Source organism: Onychostruthus taczanowskii, unplaced genomic scaffold, assembly GCF_017590055.1.
Source record: "Onychostruthus taczanowskii isolate IOZ18803 unplaced genomic scaffold, ASM1759005v1 scaffold17, whole genome shotgun sequence".
Taxonomy (NCBI): domain Eukaryota; kingdom Metazoa; phylum Chordata; class Aves; order Passeriformes; family Passeridae; genus Onychostruthus; species Onychostruthus taczanowskii.
In genome coordinates, this window is record NW_024498906.1 from 6,509,838 (window position 1) to 6,535,249 (window position 25,412).

At 34.8% G+C, this 25,412-nt stretch overlaps 1 protein-coding gene across 7 annotated transcripts in view; it reads right to left on the reverse strand.

Moving 5' to 3' along the window:
• DMD (dystrophin) overlaps nt 1–25,412 on the reverse strand; it is a 1,147,932-nt gene that overhangs the window by 616,881 nt on the left and 505,639 nt on the right. For all 7 annotated transcript variants that reach the window (XM_041399749.1, XM_041399747.1, XM_041399750.1 and 4 more), the window contains 9 exons: nt 24,370–24,515; nt 23,182–23,394; nt 20,643–20,756; nt 19,470–19,625; nt 16,955–17,125; nt 15,009–15,191; nt 13,328–13,462; nt 12,409–12,558; nt 4,858–5,019 (listed from right to left, as the gene is read on the reverse strand). In XM_041399749.1, the coding sequence (XP_041255683.1) occupies nt 4,858–5,019; nt 12,409–12,558; nt 13,328–13,462; nt 15,009–15,191; nt 16,955–17,125; nt 19,470–19,625; nt 20,643–20,756; nt 23,182–23,394; nt 24,370–24,515 (1,430 nt within the window). The remainder of the gene's footprint in view (nt 1–4,857; nt 5,020–12,408; nt 12,559–13,327; nt 13,463–15,008; nt 15,192–16,954; nt 17,126–19,469; nt 19,626–20,642; nt 20,757–23,181; nt 23,395–24,369; nt 24,516–25,412) is intronic.

A 25,412-nucleotide genomic window follows, 5' to 3' on the forward strand; every position in this document is an offset into this window, starting at 1 on the left:
TTCACAGGGCAATTTAATGAATGGCCAGGAACATCTGAAGCAAGTAATATAAATTTTTAAAACATGATATTTACTTTTTGAGAGAACAAAAAAAGGTCAATTAAAAGAATTATTCCATCAAGAAGAGAAGGTTTATTTAGTTGTTGAGCATTTATTTTGTCCTTGTCTAAGTTTAAAGTTTCCCCCTGAAGTGTGTTTGAATTGTAACAGGATTATCTTCCATTTTTGTGCTGCACATGAACGAAACAGGTGGCAATTTAGTTAATACCTGAAGCCAAATAATTTTTTCATGTCTTGGATGTTAGAACTGCATATGAAAGAAGTGAGTCTGAATGCTAAAAAATACACTATATAAAACCAAGTATTTCAACAGTTTGCTTCCCCACCTCATCAACGAACTGGTTTTTGGTTGCATATTCCAATTTACTTTGTTCAACCCCAGAGTCCCTCTGAAAAGCACATAATTGAACAGTTCTTATCTGAATAGGTCAGAACAACACAGCACAGATAAGAGTAGTGTTTAAGCAATTAGGCATTATGGGACATTGCAGAGAGGTTGTTCTATCTTACTATTTTAAATTGATCTGCAGGAGAGAGATGAAGTGCCATCTTCTCTGACATCAAAATGTGCAATTGGAGACAACAAACACATTAGAGGAAAGATTAAAAGAAAAGTTAGTAAGGCTTGTAACAAGGAAAACCTTTTTTTCTTTTTTATTTTTATTTGTTACTACTGCTCACAGGCAGAAAAATTAAATCAGTCATGAACAGATATAAAAGAATTTATAACACTTGCCTGTGATGTCTATTATCATTCAATTTTTAAATGACCACTTTGACTTTTGTGTCTCTTCTGACACATCCATAAGAAAACACTACTTTTTCTTGTATTATCCCCATCTCTTCTTTTTTTCAGTGGTTCCTATTTCTTTTCTATTTCTTTAATAAAGAGCAAAACTTGCCTTTATTTAATTTCTAGTACATCAGAATACAATGTACTGTGTGTAACAAAGCAATACTACTGTGCATAAATTATTGTGTCCTACAGGTTAGAGATTCTCCTTTGCCATCACTGGAAATCTTTCAGGAAATTTGCAAAACTTTTATTCATATATATATATGAAAGCATATAACACACATAGAAGATTATTTTACAGCACAAATGACATATAGGTAATTCTTAACTCAAACTGTATGCTTTGGTATGGACACTAACTTTCAAGAAATATTAATTGGAGAGTCCAAATGAGAAAATAAAGGTAAAATAGGGTAGAACCATGACTGACAAGGCAATACTGAGCAAGTTGGCCATGACAAATGCAGTTAAAACAGTGTTCAGATACTATGGAGATGTGTAGAGGGTGAAAACCTGCATAGTACAGAAATCTGCATAGATATTCAAACTTAATATATAACAAAATGTAAGCTTTTGAATAAAACTTATCAGCTCTTCCCTCTGACCACTGATCCACACATGGCTGAACAAAACAATCCTCACAATTTCCAGCCGAGGAAAGTGTAGGTAACTTCAACACTTTCCTAAATAGACAACTGTGAGTTCTTTGTCCCAAAATATTAGTCTCAAGGCAATGAAGCACAGCATCATCTTGTCAAGTAACCTCTTGAACAGCTGAACCATTCTGCCATTGTATCATCACATTAACTTGGGTGTTCAAGAAAGCACAAAGATATTATAAAACCAGTACCTTCGCTTAGAAAACAGCCAGGCATGTAGTGCTTAACTCTACAGAACTGAAATTATCCAAGGATTTTATTGCAAAGGTAGATAATTTTTGTACTTTTCAGAAACACAGTATTAAAGTTATTCTCCACACCACACCTTATATAGTTTGACTGGGGAGAACAACAGACAAAGTGATTTTTCATATGCAGGTGAGAAATTAAATAAGTCAATTTTCTTTCCCATAATGTAAAATATTCAGGTAGTCACTCAGACTGAGCAGAAATACAAAGTAGAAATTCTCTCTTCATCAAAATTCATTGAATAACAAAGCTACAAATAATTATTTGAAAAATAATCTGTCATACAAATGTAATATTTTCGGTACAGATTTTTCTCTTGTCAGTTAAAGGATACTTTTAAAAAAGCCACCAACTGCAAATTCTTGTGATGATGACTTCATTCCCTGTAATTTTTTTGGTAAGTTAAGAAATATTAAAAATTCTTCCACTGGGATCATGAGATCAAGCATACAAATAATCTTTCTTTTTGGAATATTGCTCTAGAATTTACTTCACTTAAGTTTTTGTCATAACTGGGCCTTGAGGAACCTATCTGTGATTATCTGTAATTGATCTGTGTGGCTGCTGCTAGTTTTTTTGTCTGAAAACATGATCTTTAGTTGTACTTGAAATAATTTGGGTAACATTGGCTTTCTAGCATTAAAGTCTCAGCGCCACATGGTGGAGTAAGAAGCACACAGAATTTAGATTCAAAAAGTGATCCTAAGAACAGCACACATTGAACTCCCCTTTCTTTCTGTCAAGTTTCTGAATAAACTAAACTGATCATTTTGCTTAAAAAGAGGAGCTAAATGTAATTTCTTTCCCCCTCAGATTAACTTCTGATCAGCTGCAACAAAGATTATTCCTCCTATGAATGCTTTAAATGGATTTGAAATTTTTGAAGCAAACACACAGAACTCCCAAGCTCAGCCACTTTCTGATTATAAATTCCCCCACGTTTTCTTTTAGAAATGCAGCACACGTTGCTGAATGGGTTGCTAAATCCCTCAGCATAGATAAACTGATCCCTGCCCAGAAAGCAACATCACTGACTGGAAGATTCCCATTCCAGCTGTGCAGACACTGTTGTAGGTACCTCACATGAATGAACTGTTTTCAGCTCCACAAAAGAATGGTGCCAGCAGAGCTCCACAGGAGACCTGGCCATTCAGGATGTGCCTGTTCTGCCACTGGCTGGGGTGGCTCTTTGCTGGAGGAATGGCTCAGTCTATCTACCCACATAAAAATGATTGTTTATTCCCTTTCCCTCTAAGGATTTTAGAGAGATTCACAACCGAACTTCAGAGAACTTAAATATTTGCTTTAGACCTGTTCAGTTGTTAATGAAGTTTTTTTTCATTAGGTCTCACTGGCACCATAAAATGAAAACATGAAAGGGAAAACTCAGCAGCCTCTATGCTGGTTTTCCCACAGTGGATATAATACAATCAGGTGAACTTGACATTAGACAATAAAATCTCCAGAAAAAAAACAAGTTCTACAAAGGCACTGAGCTGAAATCTTCTTATGAAAGTGTGCTAATGAAGGCTGATTGGGTTTTGTGCTGTTTCAGTTTTTGAAGTTCTGAACTACTTCCTTTTACCCAGTCTCTAGAAATTCCCAATATGGTACCTGAAAATGCACATAAATCAGATGGATCCATGGGACATCTGAAACATGTAAGGGTCCAAACACATGACGAAAAAAAGGACATTTTCATACAATGTTTTTTCTCGTGTATTCACTTCATATAATTACAAGATGAGAAATTAAAGTGATACATCTTTAAAAATGCTAATTTTTATCTCAATATAAAAATTACTTACATCATTCCTATTTCTAGGAAGAAGAAAATTAATTCAAGAGAGTCAACAGACAGCTAACATTGTTTAGGATTTAAACTGAAGCAAGTTTTTCTAAATCTGATATTATACTGATATAAATTAGAAGAAAAGAAAGTAGGATAAAAATTATTTTCAAAATAAGACTGAATCCAGATGTGATCCTATTTTCTAAATATAGCATTTATAGTCCCAATATACATATAAATATCTGCATGTACCTCCAAACACACACACACACAAAAAGCAACTGGAAGGTACACCTATCTACATTCAAAAGACAGAGTAACATTTAAAAATTATTATCAGGGCTGCATTTATTCAGCTCTGAATATATTTAAGATCATCTAAAGTACTCTACACACAATTATTATTTTTTAGAATTATTTAGAACTCTACAGGCATGCTAAGAAACCCATTATTGAATATCTCTTCTAATATCATTATACAAGCACTCTTTTTCAACTTCCCTGTAGCTTTTTCCCCCTGTTTACTTTAATCTGACTGCCTAAATTTAGATGGAATTAACAGAGATATTGAGGTATATAATATTGTAGAGTGTTGATAGTTTTATTGCAGAGATGTTTGGTTTTATTTCATTCATATTCTTACCCTCTTAATGCTGCAATAAAGCAGACCTTACAGAAGAAAGAAAGAAAGAAAGAAAGAAAGAAAGAAAGAAAGAAAGAAAGAAAGAAAGAGCAAAAATTATAATTAGATGTACATTTTTATTCCAAAGGCCAAATAAACCATGTGTAAAGATTGGGAAAAGCTCTTTCCATTGAACTTACGTGAGCTGTAAAAATTTAAATATAAGCACCTTGATGTGCACATTATGAAAATATGAAATAATTAACAATGTTGTCTATGTTTCAATAATTTAATAATAAAACACATAATCACCTTTGTAAAAGAGTCATCTAAGAGTAGTGAAGATGATGAGTTTCCTTCCATCCTTTCCTAGGATGGAAGCTAGATTTTAAAGAACCACATTGTTTATCCTTGCCTTTTTGAAATTACTGCATAGTCTTCCATGACATTTATGGTCCTTTACATCTTCTGCACTGGTATATAATATAAATCAGAAGGAAAATATGACTTTTCTATGAGTAGCTTAAACTTCTCAGAGTAATCCTACACAAAATTTGCTTGCACTTTCACGCTGATCATGTTGCAAATCCTCCTTAATGAGAGGCTGAGGGACAACCAACACTCTTTGGTTAATTAAGAAAACTAGTAAACACGTAAGCTCAACCTGTGTGTAACTTACCTGTGCTTCCTGAGGGACCTGTGCTGCATCCACTCTGTCTGCAGTGTAGGCTGTTAGCTGTTTGTCAATAACAGCCAGAGACTCTTGGATCAAGCGCAGGGTTTTGTCAGTCTCCTGTGCAGATTGAATACTCTGCTCAAGACTTTTCTGTCTTCTCACGGCCTAGAAACAATGACAATGTTATTAGCATTCAAAGTAATAATGCATATAATACATTTTTTTCCACACTTTTTTTTTTCCCCAAAAAAAATTCAGGCAAAGAGTCAGACACAGGATTCCTGACTTGTGCCCATCCACCTTTTTGTAGGATAAATTGCGCATCTTTTTGCCACCCATTCAGTTTTCTCCTTAAGAAACAAACAACACTCAGATTGCACAGCCAAGTTCTAAAAAGCACAGGATCTCCAAAAAAACCCGAAGTGTAAACTGAGGATTTCTATTCAGAGTGCAAGATGGCAAAGCTGCACAAGCAAACCATCCTGACAGTGCTGTCTTTCTGAGGAAGAGAGGTCCTCCTGATCTTGTTATATAATTCAAGAGACTTTGTTTACTGAGAATAGGGTTACTGTCATCACAATCCTATCCAAAGTAATCCACCTCAGTAAGTGAGAGGGATAAAGACTCTGTTGAGCTGGATTTTTCTTATATGAAGCATAAATAGCTGTTTGGAAGAGGCAATGCCTACTTTCTTCCTCCTGTGGAAAAAAAAACTGAGAAGGTGAATCTTGCTTTTACTCCACCAGCAGTGCCACCATGGTTTTTTACACAATCCTTTTTTTGGAGAAGGATGTTTTCCTTTCAAAGGAGCTCAGTTTATGGTTTAACAAATCAGGACAATAAATTCTCCATCCAAGCTGTCCTTAGAACACACATATATTAAACACTTCACATAAATGAGTCAACTTTAAATAGCATTTGCAACATTTTAATAAGGTATTCATTGGGTAATAAATAAACTGGTACATTCTTCCATCTGTCATTGTGTCTACCCACAGACTCATATTTCATTTGGACCCCATCTACTGCCTAGCAGAGTTTCTGCTTGATACAAAGCACACAATAATTACCAACAACTTCAAATACAGCACAGTTTTTCTGTGTACAAGTTCAGCCATATTGCTGCCCATAGAATAAGGTGACTAACTTAATTTGACACGAATCATAGGTGAAAGCAGGCACCCTTTAAAATAACTTTTCTAGATATCCTGCCATTTTCAAGTCAAATCACACTTTTTCTCTCTGGTAAGCCAGCTATATTTTAATTTGGTTTCATACCCATTACAAAATTCTTGCCTTGAACAAAAACATCTCTCAGCAATTCAGTGAGAATATTTGATATATCTGCACCTTCTTCACAAAGCTCAGATTCTCACAGAGCTCCACCTATAACAAATGAAGATGATTTCTTTTGAGCACTCTTGCTAGCAGTTTTACTTAGTTAAAGGATAGGAACCCAACCAGTATTTTCTATATTTGCTTTTGTAAGCTGCTTTGTGCTATTTCAAAACAACTGATCAGATAATCTTGTATCACTGCAAGTTCCAGGAACCTTCTCTAGAACTGAGCAGCTTTGCATATCAGACTCATGCTGTCAGTGTTAATGGAAGCACCCAAACCACCAAGGTATCACTACCCTGTTGCATTATTAAGGCTTGCTACTGAAATGACTTTTATCTTCATCTGATTTGAGATTTTAACATAAAAACCTTCTCAGCCTGTTCAAAGCAGTGAGTTTAAAAATGAGCACTTCCATTTACCTTGGCACCCCTTGCTGCTGATTTGTAAGCCTGGCCAGGACAGACTCTCTATCAATCCATCTGCGTCACTAAGGGGTGCATTGACACATTAGATCAGAAACAGGATAAGCAGCTTTCTGCACTAATGGGTAAGGTCATCCTCCTGGAAGCACGGAAGAACCACAGAACAACTTCCCTGCTTTTCCTGATCTGTGGTTCACTGTTAGGACTATCACACAGCAGAATCCATTCCTCCTGAGGGCTGCAGTGCCCCTATGTGCAGAGAAGCTCACCACTTAAAATAACACTCTGATAAAGTTCCATTCTTATCAGTCATCCAAAAAAATATCTGCACTTTCTGGAGAATTCGAGATACTGGACACAAATTTGGTGTTATACCTACCTGATGAACTAGTTCTATAGCAACACCCAAAGCTTTGAACCTCTGTTAAATGCTGTCCCATGCTAACTAGTATTTGGAATTAGGGATTTTTTTAAAGTACAGATACATTTGCTGCCAGCCTGAGAAACAGAGTGCATTCTTGCAATGAAGTAGCAGAATGCATGCAAATTCCCAAAGATTTAAAATCCTATAAAGAATAAGTGGTGATTGAAAAATTGTCATCTTTGTGCTGGTATCATCAGAAACTATGTATATCGAAATCCTATTGTAGAGTACAACTGGAAAAAATAAATTATTCCTAACTCATTGACCAAATATTATCAAATAAATCAAATATGATCAAATATTATTAAATAGCAGATAAATTAAGAAAAAAATAAAACCAATCCTCGCCTGAGCCTAACTGAATTTTTACAGTCGTATTTCAAGCAATATAAAGTCAGATAAGTATATATTCATGCTCGTGATGTGTTTATGTGCACACAACACACACACAAAGACAAAAAATTCCCCTTTCACTGTCCTCAGAGGGAATTCAATTACAGCCTGAGAACCTGTGTGACATTTTGCCTCTTCCAAATGAGCATAAAGTACATCTTTTCCCAAAGCTGTGAACAGTTTAAGTGAATGAATGGACGTTGTTAGACCAAGACATGAATGCAGCAGCAGAAGAGAGGAATTATTTTGGCAAGGGGAGAAGAGACACACAACTGAATTTTGGGAAATAGTACCTTGAGAATTGTGGTGATTTTCTCAGATATAAGTGGATGTTACTATAATTTTTTTGTCTGTATTGCTTACTGGAAACTGACCCTGCCTTACGTATTCATCTAAAGTCAAGCTCATACCTGACCTTCCTGGATTCCCACAACAAATGGATTGAAAATCTGTATGGTAATCTTATAAAAGGTATGATACACCTGTAATGTAACATATTTCTCCAGTACACAACAGTTGATTCAAAGATCTAATCTTTTTCACTAAGTAGGTCCCTGGCACTACCACTGGCATTGTGGAATACTGAATAAATTCAATCAAGGGGAATACCACAATATTGACAAGACACCTTCTTCTCTTTCCGTAGAAAAGAGTTGTTGGTGGGCAGAAGCATTAGAAGGCTTTACAAAAAGGAGTAGTCCTTCTATACACTTACATCTGTGGAGCTGAGTTTCAAATTTGTCCTTCCAACTGACATCTGTCTGTGTGAAAAACTACATAGGCCTATTTTTTTTAAGACATGCGAGAGTTCAGAGCTGAAATTTTAAATATTTATGATATAAAAATATTTTAATTTATGATGTTCTGGGTGGTTCACCTGTTTATTTGTTTCCTGAAATATTATGGGTTTTCTATTCCATTGTGGAAAAAAAATTAAATAGCTTAACACTGTAGTGTGTAAATGGGTCTGAGAACATAATAAGAAGCTCCAGCTTTGCTATCAGATCATAGTCAATAAAGCTGAAGGCTTTGGGCTCTAAAGAGAAGTGGCTGACAGTTATCTGCTAAATAGAAAATCTCAGGAAAATAAACAACAGTTTAATTATTTCTGAGCTAGCAAAATGTTGACAGCTGTCAAGGAAAACTAATTCAAAGAAAAAAAATTCTGCTGTTAGGCACAATCAGAATGAAAGAGAAATGAAAAAAATTATGGAATAATTTTAAGTCTCTAGAGGGTTTTTATAGATTTTTAGTGCTTTGATGATAAACATAACACTTTTTATGATATTATATCCTGCTTAAACCTGTTTACAGTTTACCAAAGGTCAATGGTAAATGCAGGAAATAGCAACATTGCATATTATCCACATAAAATTCAGTATAAAGGGAAAGGACCATAGTTAATTCTTTGATGTTGAATTTTATAATGTTATATTTATAGATATTACCACTTTTTGCTTAAATAATACATTTCATCTATTAAATGTCATCAGTCACATATGCATTTACTAAGACATTGGTTAGAGTTTTAAGGTTAAAACCAAATAATGTTGAGGCAGTACTCAATAGGGGCTCAGTAGTTGAAAAATAACAGAACAAAATCTTTTGAAAATTATAGCACATTTACTACAGGGTACATTTACTTAAAAAGCAGAAATAAATTCATTAATTATCTTATAAGTTGCAACTCACAGAAAATGGTCTGTTAAGAAAAGCAGAAATCTTAGCATGTTGCGGGTTTTTTTGATGTCTCAGTTATACTCTTGTGTTATTGAGAAATGTTGCCATAGGAAAAGTTCAAAAGTTAGGAAAATTTAAATTTCCTTCCTAACTTGTTTAAATTATTTTAAAATTTAGCCTGACTCTTGGTCATATAATGATTGTGACTGAGACATATCACAACTTCTCTGTACCTCTCACATCAAACTCCAAACACGTTAATTGCCACTTAATCTCAGAGTGGATTAATGTTTTTGCTTAGACTTTAATTAGAAACACTTTTTTTTTTTTTTAATTCAAAACATTATTTTTGGACCCACGAATTTTTAATACCCTCCAACCTAGAACTAAATTTTCTGCAAATTCTAGGAGTATTACCCAGTGTGCTTATCAAGTAAATGTCTACAAATATTTGACCTCCCAGCCATTAAGTGATATTCAACTTTGATCAACTGAATTCCAAAACAGCAAACTATACCAAAGAAGAACTTTTCTATCTCTTTAGGTTATCGCTGCCAGCAGATAATGCCTCAGAACTTATAAAAGCAGCCCTCTTAGCAGCCTTCAAAGCAATTATGTGGACAGGGGGTATGAAATATTCTTTCTTCTCTGGAGAGGACAGCAAAACAGAAAAATTATGTCAAATGATGAATGTATGCTCTTTGAAAGAAACCAAAGGTAATCTTCATGGGAGTCCTAAAATGAATTAAGAGACAGGAGCCAATAATAATAATTGAGTCTAGTGTAAAGCCCATGTGAACAATAATGTTTTGTACAGTTTTTTGCAAGAGTAGTCTGATTGACATTTCTGAAGCTTGCTGGACAAGCTTCAGAAATCATCACTTTACAAGTGATGCAAATCACTTTAAGCATTGATATCACTTTAATTGAGTCACTTTAAGCTTGCAATATTAGCTTCAAATTCTTCAGTGTTTCTTAAATCCCATACATAGAGTTGTAAATGAATCAGTCCTTGAAATGTAAGGACAGGGTATACCTTGCTATCAGTCAGCCCCAAATGTTGAAAAGCAAACTAAACACACTCACTCTCTGTTAACTAAAGAAGATAAGGTACACAAACATAAAGCCATTATCTGCCTTTAAAAATGAATTTCCATCTCAGTAGCAAAGCTGTATTGTCTTGCAGCATCATTCATATAGAAGTGGGTTGGTTTGGTTGCTCTATTAGTAGTGAATAAATATTTCACATATCAGTTTCTGCCCCTATGAGCTTCGTCTCTTGGTAATTACCCGCAAAATTATTCAAATAAAAACAAGTGACTTCACCACTTTAGGACTGCCAATTAGCCTGTCTGAAGAAGTGACCTTGAGCATGAGCTGATTTCTGTTATGTGCCTGCAACATATTTTTGTACAAGGTGAATGCTGCTTGAATTTCAAGAGACTACACAAACAGCACAGAAAATTCAGTATCAGGAATCTATGAAAAAAAGCATGTTTTTCCACTTCAGATTAAGATCACACCATTAGTATTTAACTACTTAAGATCTCATCAAGCTTTCAGAGAAGCTTTTAAAGAAGACCTCCACCCCAATTTTTTTTCTGTCTTTGAAAGAAATTGGAGAGCATTGAATACATTTCTAATATATTTTGCCTATATATTCATCCAAATTATTTCCAGAATTTCACACAATGTCTTCATTATGTGCTTTTGACACTAAATCTCTGCAGCTTTTATGAATTTTGATTTAATATCTGTGAGGGATGACTGAAAAGTATTCAACTGTCATTCAAAAAGACTATTTGAAAGTGTGGTTCTCACACCTTGGAAGCCTACTGTATATTCCTACTCTTCTAGTCAGTAAAAAAAGCAACAAATACCAAGAAGCAGAATTCCAGAGAGTGTATCTGCTTTCAAACAGAAGTGAGATGATAAAACAAAAATAGGGGGTACAAAAAGAGAAGGTATATAGAAATTTATATTTACTTTTCAAGCACTGTCCAGCTACACAGAATTATGTGAATGACTGCACTGCACCAGAAGTACCACCAGGCTCTTTCCCTTCCCATCCTTCAAGTTTATTCTCAGAACAGCCAAGGACTCTCTTATAATTTTTATTGCGGTGTTTTTACTTCCACTGTTTTCAAAAACAAGTATATTTCTAGCATCACAAAAGAAGCAATTTTTTTTTTTATTTTCATGGTAGATTGTCATCCTTCTAATACAGCTGCTTTCAAAAATCTGCACTTGTGCATCATTTATATCATTGTAACCGAGTCATTTTTGACAGTATTTGTAGCTTATCTTCATGCATGTTCTGGTTACAGTCATAAAGGGGCTGTCTGCATCCTTTGCTTGGTCTTTCTCTAATAATTCTTTCTGAGCTTCACCAAAGTACTGAGCTGATATTTACCTCATATTTATAGCATATTGCTAGATTTGGCTCTCTTTGTCTTACACATTTTATATTTTAGTGTCTTTTTAACACTATCATTTATACAAATACACTTATTTAGTGTTTAATAAAAAAAATCTATAACAGATATTATTAATTATTAGTTTTAAAATAGGTTTCTTCTTGCTAAGAGTTTTGTCAGAGAAAACATCTTAAATATGCAATTAAAGATTAAATCCACTAAAAGGTCATTCCAATTTTGAAATTTTGGAGTTACCCATTTTACTGGTTTTGGCTGGGACAGAGTTAATTTTCTTCACAGCAGCCTGTATGGTTCAGTGGTTTGTATTGGTGGCCAAAACAGCACTGATAATGCAAGGATGTTTCAGCCGTTGCTGAGAAGGGCTTCCACAGTATCCAGGCCTTTTCCTTCTCACTCTGCTCCTTCCACAGAGCAGGCTGGGATTTAAAAGGATACAACCAGGACAGCTGAACTGAGCACCACACAGGGTCATGCTCAACAACAAAAAGAGGTAGGGAAAAGTGTTTCCAAAATTGTCATTGCATGGGGACTGGTTGAGCATTAGTCTCCTGGAGGTAATTTCTTCTGCATCACTTGCTTTTACCCCTTTCTTCTTTCACTTATAAAATCATTCTAATCTCAATCTATGAGTTTTCTTGCTTTTGCATTTTCTATAATCTCTACCAAAGTACCAAGAGATGTGGAGTCTTGTGGTGCTTTGCTGCCTACTGGAGTTAGCCCATAACACCCATGAAACCATTTCTAATGCAAAATTGTGTTTGTGACCTGTTTGGGAACTGCACCAACAAAATAACTCTTTTATTTTTCAGATGGTGTTAGACTGTCCTCTACTTAATGGGACGTTCATTAACTGTACCTCCTGCTGAAGTTCTTCCCACCGACTGTTGAACTTCTCAAGTTTCTCATTGATCAATTCATCCAAGATGCCACCATCTGTCAAAGTCTGAGCCAGTTCCCGAATCTGGTTGCGATTATCTTCTGGATGTCTCATTAAACGTTCCAAAGACTGAAAAAAGTCAAAAAAGTAGTTTATTTTCCTTTCTGTAAAAAAGGTTCTACAAAGCAATCCCATTTTGCCTTAAAATATAATAAAAAAAATTCACATTTCATATACAATAGAAGTAGAGAAAAAGAGAAAAAAGATGAAATAATTATGTTCCATAGCTTGACAACTAATGTTCTGTATTATGTATTATGAAGAAGAAAGATTTTTCATATAGCAATACATTTAATGTTTAATTTTAAAGATGTGGACTATGCCTAATGAGTTCAGTGAGACAACTTGTGCCTTAATATAAAAAACCTGCTTGAGTATCTAAATGGATGAAATTCAACAGCCAAAATGGATTATCAATGCAGTATTTTGTATTTGATGCACTACGAACATTAATTTAATTTCTACTAATTTTAAAGGTTCTGTGAATAAAGATTAAAGAATAATAAACAAAGTTGCACTGTTATGATGAAAACTTGTCCTTTCTGAAGACTTCAACATTTTTTTTGACTGGCTGAAGTGAGGGTTTTGGTTTTTTAAGAATGTTTATTTTAGCGTTACCAAAACTGTATTTGACACCCAGCACATGACATTTAATTATTGTCTGATTTAGGTGGATTTGAATGCAAAACCTCATTTGTTGACTCTAGTAAGAACTTAGGACTTTTAATATTCTGCCCCTTGTTCATGTGTAATGTTAGCTCATAGTTTGTTTCGAATGACATGAAATTTACAATTTATCAACACAAATTATTGGATTATTATTTAAGTCAACACTTACATCTAAAGATTCAGAAATCTCTTCTGCACCTCCCTGGACATTTTCCGTTGCTTTGAGTTTCAGTTCAATCTCATTCAACCATTTATTTTCTGCATCCAAATACGACAATAATTCACGCCAACATGCCCATACCTCCTGATGAAGAAAAGGATTGTTTAGGTTGAAAATTTCAAAGAAAATCTTCACTCATTAAAATACTGAAAACATTCATGTCTCTTCCCCAAAGTAACATGGTTGATATATGAAGCTTATGGGACCATACGATTTTATTTGCCAGCACTCATCTGATCCAAATTAATATAACACAAGAAAACCATCATTTTGATTAAACAGAGCAAAACCACAGAAAATAAGATGAAAAAGTGAACTCTTTTGCAAAACACAACTTGAATCTTCATTTTCATGTGTTATCCAGTTTATATGTTTTCTGTAAAGTTTTCTTATATAAATATAATAGTGAGCAGAATTTTTAAAGACCCATGTTAGAAATTTATGTCTCTATTATAAAAATGCACTTAGATTCCTTATATATTCTATATTTTAATTGTTAAATCACAGGTTCATAAAATATAAGCTTTTAAGAACTCAGACTAAAATCTCTATGGAAATTAATTCTAAACCACATTTAGTGCAATTTATAGACCTTTTAAGTGCTAGAGTACTAAACATAATGTTATGAAATATTCTCCTGAAATTAAATTATTGTCTAATGTTTCATTTATACAGTGCCTGAAGATACTTAAATAAGCAGATAAAAATGGCACTTTATGCACAAACAAAATATTGAAATGCCCCATAAATAATCTTTTTTTGTTCTTTTTTTTTGTCAGTAGAAGTTAAAATAATGTTGTTAAAATGCATGACACTCTTAGCAGATCAAGCTTCCCAGAGTGCAATTAATCTCACTGAACTTTGCTCACACCAAATGAGGGTTATGGAGGGATATTAACAAGCAACAACACAACATCAATGATCAGGGTAAATACAGATTGCCAGTTTAGACTACACACTTAATTTTCCACAGCGAAATTTAGACAAGATAAATTTTACTCTGGTACATTATTGTCCTGTAGGAGGTTTGGTCTTGCAAATTATTCACCAACAAAATTTAGCTCTTGCAACATCAACAACAAAAAATGATGCCTGATTCATTGTAACTACTGTATAATATAAAAATAGTCCCACAGGAAGAATCTGCAATGGAGTTGGCCAAAATGGCAGGGTCAACTCAAAATGCATGGGAAATATTCAGTTTGCCAGCAGAGCAAGTGCTGTTCTCATGCTGGGATGATACCACCTGATCAGCTCCAAGGCCATTCAATCAAAACCCTTAGCCATGGAAGAGAGAAGCCTAGAGGAGCTGATGCAGAGAACATCATAGGGCTGCTACAAAGCCAGATTCCTGGCTTGATCTCAGAAGGGATAAGAACCTTGAACAGACATTGCTGTCTATGACCTAAGAGCTGTGTCTCAGTCTTCTCTTGCAATACAACTCTCCAGCAGATATGATTCTCAAAATAACTTTCTGTGTAGCTCATAACATGGGGCATTTGGTATATGGTTCCTAAAGCGAGGATAGCCTTGGGCTACCCACAATCCTATATGACAATAAAACTGTGCTCTCCACCTCACTTCTTGCAGCTAGAAGGGCTATAAATACAAGACTGACAAGACATCAAACCTCCAAAGTCTTCCACTTTCCATTCAGCCTGCTGCAGAGCTGCTGGTAGCTGGTAATTAGAACATCAAGCTCCTTTTTCAAAGCCTCATGAGCTGCAGGTGGAGCCTTTGCTATAAAGTTATTCACGGAATCTGTAATAAGCTTCACTTTCACTTCTTTCTGCAGGGCTTCCTCCTTTGCTCTCTGGAAAAGAAAAAAAGAGAAGTTGTAGTCCTGAATTAAGAAGGGAAGTTATTTCTAGTAACGATCAGAATTTTCTGACAAAATTCTAGAGGGAGAAAAAAACCACAAACAACACTACAACAAAACAAAATACCACAGGAGACATTTATTTCCCAGGCTTTCTGAAATCATCTTGAATGCATCCAAAAAACTTTTGTTTAATTTTGTTGCCAATACAAAATACTCAATACAATTTAACATCTCACAACCATCTAGTGTTCTGAAGCTCTCAGACTAATGGAACCTTTCAGTACTTTTCCTCCCAGAAGTGCTCCAAGCACCTTCAGCATCATAACTTATGATGCACAAATGACTGAAAAAAAATAAAATCTGCTGTGTTACACATTCACGTATCCAGATTTAACATTAAAATCACAAGTACTATTTCCTCTGAGTGGTTTCTGGTGCCTGTGACTGGAATCTATCACAAGTGGAAACAGTGATGTTATAAAAAGTGTCATCAATGCCTACAGGCCTTCACAGGAATTTACAATGAGAACTCCTTGCCCAAAAAACATCAAATCAAAACCATATTCCTGACAACATTTTTTCCCTCTCTGGGTCTGTAAGTTCATGAACCAGAATAACTGTGATTAGGCTGCCTTTGCTAGAGGAAGTTTACAAGGTTGCTCTTGACTTTCCTCTTCTCAAGCTGTGGGAAGAAATGGGCTGCAGAATGAACACAAAATTCTGATCCAGATTTTCTCTGTTGTGACATCATGACAAATGATCCGGTTATTTCCTAGGTCAAGGTGCCACAGTCTGAACATGGCTGTACTTCATCTGGGTACAGAATGTCTACTAGGAATCCATAATGGTGCTTGTATATAAAACATTTTACCTGTTTTAATATGAAGTCCAATGTATAAAATTGTTTTGCTATTTAGTTACTAGAAAAAGAACTGTATCTTTAAAAGAGATATTTACTTTTGATATTTTTCTTATTTACAACTGAGTTTTTCCATAAATTTCCTTATATTATGTGTATTCTGACTGGCAGCAAATTATTTGTGTCAGTAAATAAAGAGATCATCAGTTGCATGGTCTGATAGCCTCAAACACTGGAAAAAAACATGGAAAATGAACCGTTTGAAAACAAAGTGTTCAACAGATTGTCAAAGCTATATATATGACGACAATCAGGTTATAATCTGGCTTCCTGAATAGCACAAGCCAAACAATTCACCTCTGAAATAAGAACTAAGCCCACATCCAGTGGCTTAGCAAGAGAGTATTTAAGCACATATCATAAATTAGTCATTTTGTCCAAAGGCCATGTTCATCCCACTGAAGGAAACATTATTAATTGAAATCAAAACATGCTGTTTTTATATTCCTATATTAAAGACATAATATTCATACATAGCACACACCAAGACGCATCCTAACATCCTATTTTTTTTCTGCTCATTCTAATGCAAAGAGAAGACATAAAACTGATTTCACTGTACTGCTGCTAACACCCAAATTTTAGCCATTATTCCTTAATTAAAAGAATGTTGAAGCTACATCCAAATCAATATCCAATAAAGCAAATAGGAAAAAAAAAAACCAATGTGGTGTTGAAGAATATCAAGTATCTTCTAGAACATTCCAAATAGAAATTACGTCAAACCACCTAGATCTGAAAAGCTATTTTCATAAAAGAAAGAGTAGACTTTTTTTACAATGAGAGCTTCAAAAATAAGTTGGAACACAGCTGAAGGAATTAGTTTATCTTTTACCTTCAGTTCCTCAACAGCTTTCTGTAACTCATCGGGTGTTTTATACTCAAAATCTCTTTCCAGATATTCTTCCTCAGCTTGTGTTATCCACTCGTGCATCTCAGACAAATCCTTTCTGAGACTCACAGTCTTATCCAAACCACCTTTTAATGCAGCCTTCTTAGCATAGGCCTTTAAGAAAGAAAAGATTACATGGTACTTGAAGCAAAGCTACTGTACAAACTTGGAAACATTTTAGCCTGAAAAGAATCAAATTAAATCCTATAATAATAAAATTGTTGTTATTAGGCCGATGTTAACTAGCAATTAAGTAGATATTAATAACAAACAATCAAAAAAGTACTACATTTGTACGCATCTTTTTTTAGCAAATTATGGCTCTGCAGAACGAGTTTGTAATGATACTAGAAGGAGAATCTACACCATATGCTGAGATCAGAAAACAACTGTGGAAAAGGACATCTCCCAGGGAATATCTTCTGTGAAATGTAGAAAGAAAAACCATAGGAGATTTTGAAAGCACATTCAAGCATGAAACCAAAGGCTCTTGAGCGATAAAGTCAGATGACTTTCTAACTAGTTCAAATGCAACTCACTAGAGAATAAAGCAATGTGCATATCTTTCTTCTGTTGACTAAGTCATTTAAGAATGTTTCAGAAAGGTGAAGACCCTAAAAATAGACAAGAAAAAAAGCCCAACCTCCTAGTGGAAGAAACTATTTACCTTAAAGGGAAAAATACTGCTGTTAAATCATCTGCCAATCACTAAGTGGGGGTGATATAATTGCATTATCCAGCTCATGTATAGAACTAGAACTAGACAATAATTTAGATCACCTCCATCCCAAACCATTCTCTGATTCTATTCATTGTGCATTAACCTATCAAAATTGTCCCTGATTGTGTATTTACCATCTTTCAATAGTATTAAGAAGTTTGCATCAAAAATAGTAAGTTGTACTGGTGCCATTTTTCAGAATTGGGCTTGCAGAGCTTATTGCTCCAATATTCTGCTCTGTGGTGCTGCTTCAGTAAACATTATTTTCAGTAATATCAGGAGAAATTTTCTTAGTATTTGGTCTTAATTTCTGACATTTATTGGCTTGTTACTCATCCTTGAGGACTGGCTGTTAAACATAAATGCTGTTCTACATAGATGTTGTTTTTAATTTCTAGAACAAAATAGAGCAACAATCAGTGAGTATAAAAGCAGAATTATATGTGGCTCTGCAAAATTATCTCTTCCTCAGTCCCAGCACCAGAAGAGAAGGTAACCTCCTATCACCTGAAAAGAGTATCTGAATTGCCAATGACAACTGCCAACTGTCAGCTCTCACAGTCACATTAAGTGCACGTATATCACAAACCAAACTGATTTTTGTATTTACTATTCATGTATTTTAATAGCTGCTACTGAAGAAGTTGTGTTAGAAATGCCCACTGAGACAGAATAATTTGTGCCTTGTATTGAATGAAATTATTACAGACAGATTTTCAGGGAAGTCAGAAAAGCGAACTGTGACAGACTTCTATACCTGTAAGGTAATCCTTGAAATTTCTGTGAGAGAATTGCAAAGGTATCCAGCTTATTAATATCACACAAAAAAACAAATTAAATACTTCATGGTAGTGAAAGGAGAAAGACTACAAAACTGACCAATAAAATGTCTTACAGATTTCAAAGATCAACTTTTATGTTTATCAAAAAATAGAGACTATTTTTCACATGTAAAGTGAAGAATAAAAATTTCAGAAAATATTATACTTCATTAAAATGTAACACTTTTAATTTTACGAAAATATACATTGAAAAGGTAGACAAGAGAGAGCTAGTAGGAAAAATTTGGAGGTAATACAACATGAAAAAAAATTATTTGAACAGTCATAAAGAATAAGAACCCAAATGCCATCAGTGAAATAAGAATAATTTTTAGATTCATTATTCGGTAAAATTATTTATCAATAATGCCTTTAACTAAAATAAAAGAACTGTCCTTTCCTGTTATGTCCCATTCTCCCAGATGTGTGTGACTACTGGAGACTAATTTATACACATGCTGATCTGCACATACTCTTAATTCTGAGTTATTCAATTATGAATCCTTCACTGCTTTAATGCCTTTTTTTCACCCAGAGTAATGACATGGAATTTGAACAGTCTACAAGAAAACATGAAACTAAGTACAAAACCTGATTGTTTTGGCAAATGCCTAAACAGCACCTTCAGAAATCTAGTTTTGCAGAAGCCGTAAATCATTCTGCCGTTAGACCTAATATATTGGTATATATCTTTGTTATAAAAAGAGTCAGATATTGTGTTACAAATAAATATACTTTACATATACTGCTACAGGCTAAATTACACTCTGTAAAATATTAGTTGACTAATATTGAATTATGAATATGTCTAAATTCGGTTTCATAACTAGTGCATAAGTATAGAAGGACAAATTCTGCCAATGAAAACCCTGATGATTAATTTAAAAAGAACCAATCACAGCAGGAGACTTGATACCTGTTGGCAAATGTGGTCCCACTGAGCGTTGAGATCCTTTAGCTCTGACTCTATTCTGGAAGCAAATTCTGGCTCTGCTTCACTCTTCATTTTCTTCCCAGTCTCATTAACACTGTTCAAACTGGGCTGGATTGTCTGGATATCATTTACTAAAGCCTAAAGGAAGAGCAGAAGTTTAGGCAAGCAGAATTCACATGAAGTTTCAGATATGGTATCCCTGTGAAAATGTGAGATTCTGACTTGTCTGGGGTCCAGATCTCCAGCCAAATGAGCACAATCAACAGATTTATCTATGAAAAGAAATTAAAAAGGAACGAGCAGCTGTAATGTGACAAGCTCTTGTGTACCAAATAAAATTATTTAATTTTTAGATGTTATGTATGCACTATAAATATACACATATATGATGTGTACATATGTCTCTTAAAATGCTTCCCTGCTGTTGGTTGAAAACATGGGAAATACCTAGATCTTTTATTGACATTTCTGAAAGAACATTCCATTAAAATGGTGAAAAATAACAATAATTCTTATTTAAATAATGGCTACGAGAAAGTATGAGAGAACTTGCAGTTCTGTAAGATCACTGTGTATTTAGTATTTCATAGTATTTACACATCCTGCCAGAACATTTACATAACTTGTAAATTCCACTGAGCATATAGACAGGGGCCATCATGGATTACAAGATTCACTGCACTTACACATTCTGTTGGGATAGGAAGAAGAATTTGTAAACCCTGTGATGGAAGTACCAATATTTCATGATGCTTTAAAACTCTGCTGGGATAACATCCTGGAACTTGTAAGTTTATTGAAAAAAAGAATGGATACAACTCACAATACCTGCAAGCTCTTTTTGCACAATTAGACAAGTTTGTAAATTACATGAATAACAGATACAGAAAAAAGATATTTTGGCACAGAGTATACAGACTAAAAAAAAAAAAAAAAAAAGTCACTGTGTGCCTCCTTCTGGTATTAAAGTTTCCTTGCTCTAACTGAATTTTCCTTCAAACCCAGGACATGCAAAAAGTTCAAACACACTGCAAAAGGCAATCCCCTTTCTACATGAATTTATTTTTAGGAACAGTAATAATTTGTGTAACTTCTGTATAAACTCAGCTCATAGAGAAGAATTGAATAACTGCCAAGCAGGCAGGTAATACTCACTGTACATTGCTCAAGTTGCTTTTCCAGTGCTTCTGAGTCTCCAAGGGCAGGCCACTCTTCCTTCAGAAAAACATCCACTTCAGCCATCCACTTCTTCAGTGTTCTAGTATCATTCTGTGTATTAAAAAGACATTTCATTGCATCACACAAATCCTGACTGGCAAAAGTGTAATTCATCCTGACGCTACAACTAAAACTCATTACAATGTAATTTCAGCATTATTGAACTGTCTGAAAATACAAACACAGCAAACAAGTAAAGTCAATTTTACCTGGGTCTGTCATCAACAATTTAACCTGCACTTTGACCATTTCTGACCAAGTTTAATGTGTCTATGAGCAGACAGCCTTATGGCTCTCAAATTTATGCCTTCTAGATATCATTTGTGTTTAGATACTGCAGGCTTGTTCATTGGTTCCTTTTATGGCTTCAGATTACTCATACTTGGCATTTAATTCAGGCTCACCCATCAAATGTCCTGTGCTTTCATTTAAACTTGAGACTCCTTTTGGAAGTTATATGCTCTAGTGCCTATTTTTCTACCAGAACACAACACAGAAAAACACCCTTACTATTCAGAATGAAAAAAGCCAATATAACTGAAAGAAATTCACTTCAGAAACTAAAGTCATAAAATGACTCAATGAGTCCTTTCAGAGTCTCTCAGTTACTGTTTCTAGCACTAGAATAGGAATAGGAATATTATTTCCACTGCCTTTATTTAACTCTTGCAGTTAACAAAAAAAAAAAAAAAAAAAAAAAAAAAAAAAAAAAAAAAAAAAAAAAAAAAGACAATCAAATACTTGAAAAGAGGGAATGCTGCCAGTCCAGGCAACATTACACAGGTAATATAATAACTTGAAAAGTAAAATAAGATTTAGAAAATACCACTTAAATGTGCCTTAAAATGACATCTTTGATAATCAGATTAACATATTAAAATAAAACACATGTATGGCAAAATTTTTAGAAGTAAATTATAAAGCATTTTTTCACCAAACTACTTTCATCACCAATGAAATACATATCGACATTACATGCTGAATGCAAAGCTGATTTAAAGCACAAAAAAGGATGCTAGAATAGAGTCTCTGTCCTAAAATGTATACAAATATGCCTTAGTAACTATTACGAGACAAGTAACCAAAGGGAACATTTCCCTCATGTGACTGAGATACTCAAAAAAAGCCCAGTCCAGCCTGGAAAATGAACTGAATTAATGAAATTAATCATAACAAAGTTTATCAGTATACTCCAGAATGGCAATTACCAAAACACTTTTGAAATATCTACTGTGCATTCCATTATCCAACAGTAAAAATAGTTCAAAATCATATTTCATGATGAAACTTTAACACCTTTACAAGAATACTTTTAGCTCATTAATGTGGTAAAATATTTATCTGGTGGGATTTTCTTAAAATGAGATTAGTCTCCTGCTACCAATGAAGATCAAATGTATGACTCACATCTTTAATCAGATTGTAAATACATTTTGTTTATGAACGCTGATTTCATCATATCCCATACTGACGCATTCCATAAATTACAGTAGCTAAAATAATAATCTGGATGAGAAGTCATTCAACAAGCTCAAAAGACAATAACTTTTATATTAGATGTGTACCAGAGGGCTTTCAGCAACAAATATAAGGGGTAAAATTTGTCCGCATCAACAGCTCATGCTGCTTTGAATGTTTCACATGAGCATGGTCATGATGCTCATGACCTTTTTAAGACCAGTGGGAAAAGATCTAAATTTGGTGATGGGGTGGGAGTGAAGAAGGGAGGCAGAGGGGCAGGAAAACACAAAAGTTTGAATTTCTTAAGCAAAGTGCCCTGCTTTTTTTTATGTGGCACTGTTTTGAGAACAGGGTAGCATCTGTGAGGAGAGGATAGGTGTTGTCCTGTGCTGGACACAGACCATTCCAGCTTTCCCCGGTGGAATCACCACAGGACACAGCTAATGCTGTGGTGAGCTAGTGGTGTTCAGTGGCAATGTAGTTAAGAAAGGGCAAAAATGTCAGACAGACAGAGGATGAGAGGAAAAAAGTGAGAAACAGCCCTGTAAAAATCTAGAATCAGCCCTACAGACACCCAGGTGAGTTCCAGTGCTGCCATTCTAAATACCTGAAATACACTTCTGCTTTCTGGAAACTGCTGACAAGATACTACTATATTACAGGTGACTTTAATTATGTAAGTGAATTCATTAAAGTCAATATGGTACAGCTACCTCAGGTGCATGAATAAGTGCTTCAGCTACATTGAAAAAGAAGTAGAAGAACATTATTTGCAATTTTTAATGAAATTAGCGCTTTTTGCTAATGAAACAACATAGTCAGAAACAGCCAAAAATCAGAATTCAAAGTAAAATCTTATACTCATCAAAATCAAGCAGACATTTAAATACATTTTTTGTCATGTTTTGATATCTCACTTTGGTGTTAATTCCTGTAAGCACCTAAATGTCTTCTGCCTTAGTCCCACAGCAACAAGCCACCAGGCGTTAGCAGAGGCTGAAAAAGTGCGATTAACCTGGAATCGCTGGAGTTTGGTCATGCGCTCCTCCAGCTTCTGGCACTGCTCTGCCAGCTGTGCCGAGAGCTTCTTCCAGCGGCCAAGGACCACCTCAACCTCGGACCGGTAACTCTGGCTGACCTCTGCAGGGGCTTTCCTGGACAGGTCTTCCACAGTCGAGCTGAGATAGGTCAGGCCCTTCTGCTGCTCTTGCAGAGAACTTTGTAGAGCCTGTGGATAAGGAGCAAGTGGAATTCATGTGCTAGGCAATTCTCTTCGTTTCACAAACACGGGACACACAGAGGTCACCTTTGCTAAAACACACAATGGCATAACTTTCTGAGCAATTTGGAATTGTTTTTCTCATACAACGTACAAGGTTTTTCTAGTTGAACTGAGAATATAACCAGAGGTATTTATACTTATTAACGGATGTGATCTACATACATTTCATTACTTTGAGATCGGAATTTGCTATGGCCCTGAATAATGACACTCAAAAGAGGTAGAGAAAAGAACCAGAACATGTAGAAAAAGAATAAACTTAGAGAACTGAATCTGTGATACAATATTTTTTATAACTTTGCAAAACTTTTGTAATTCTCAGCCAAAATTTATGTAATCTAAGGGTTTTTTTCTATATTCTACATTTTACTTCTGAATATGCATCAAACAACATGTTCATTAGCCATCTGAGAGTAGAAACTCTGTCAGACATAAGAGATACAGGGAAGGTTTGTAGCCACTGGCAAAATTTGTTCCACATTTGTCTACTTGTAAATTTGACAGGAAAACCTGTTAAAAGACTGTGCAGCATTTTGCAAATCAGAATTGTTTTCCTGTCAGCACTGGAAAATGAAATTACCTAAATCTATATTTTACTACCAGAACTATCATCAAAGGAGTATTTTATATACTATGGAGACAAACAAGGGCTTTTCCTTAACATTTTCAATATAAGATATTGAAAATGATAAGGAAAAGCCCTGAACATTTTCAATATCTTATAAAATTGCTTTCACTGGTGAACACCATTTTAAATTCCTTAACTTCAGGAATCAATATAAGCAAGCAACGACCATCTAATGAAGCCCTGACTTATTTACTCAAGATCTACAGGCTTCAGCAGATTCATGTACCAAACTAGAGTGCTGTTCTTCTAAACTTCTCGTTTGAGACATCTGTACTCACAGCTTGATCACTCACCTTTAACTCCCTGAGTCTCTGCTCCATTATTTCATATTCAGCTATTGCAACCTGAGGCACGGAGAGTTTAGTTTCTGACTGCTGCATCCACACAAGTATAGTGTTCATTGTTTCCTTGTAGTGTGCAGGAGGCAAACTGTCAAAAACTACATTCAATGGGGAAAAAAAAAAGGGAAGGAAATAAAAGAAGGAAGGAAGGAAATAAAACATTTTTTCGCTTCACTATTCAGTTTGCTGACAGAAGACACTTGATAAAAGACCAAGCCTTATTGAAGCCTACAGCTGTTTTGCAAGAGATCAAAACAGGCCCAGTGAGTATCAGAACTACAAAAAATAATTTTGGAAGCAAAAATATTTTGAAAAATGAACACATTCCTTCTAATGTTTGAGATATCTCTACCATGTTATGAGTTATGTGCCATTTGACCCTGTTATGATAGGTCAGAAGACAACTTATATGGCCAAGAAAACTATTTTAAATTTGTGTGTTCGGAGATCAACAGACAAACCATTGTACTTAACCTACAATCTAATTTCAGAAATGTCTTAAGAACTATGTTTATGTGTTCAATGTTTCTGTTCAAGCAAAATGTTCCATTTAAGACATCTGTTAAATCTTAGAAAATTAATCTTCCTTCTACAATAAAGTTGAATTTTATTGAACTGTGGTTATTGTGTCAATATTACAGCTACTGCAAATAGACAACATCTGGCACACACATAAGCAACTCATTAGCAGATACATTCCCTCTGCCATCAACAACAGTTGCCTCTATTCTCACTACAAAATGTGTAGACAAATAGCATGGCTGGTTGGAACTGCAACATTTCCAACTTGTTCATAATAATGAAGAATATAAAAGCTAAAAAAAGTTACACCATTTGTATCTCCTGTATACTAGTCAATAGTCTCTGGTGTTTCACAAAGAAATATACAGAAAAATAATAAAGCTGCCAAAAAGTAGTTTTGACAAACAACACAGTTAAAATTTTTAAGTGCAATCTTGCTTACACCATACAGTAGTGCTTGGCAGAAAGTACTT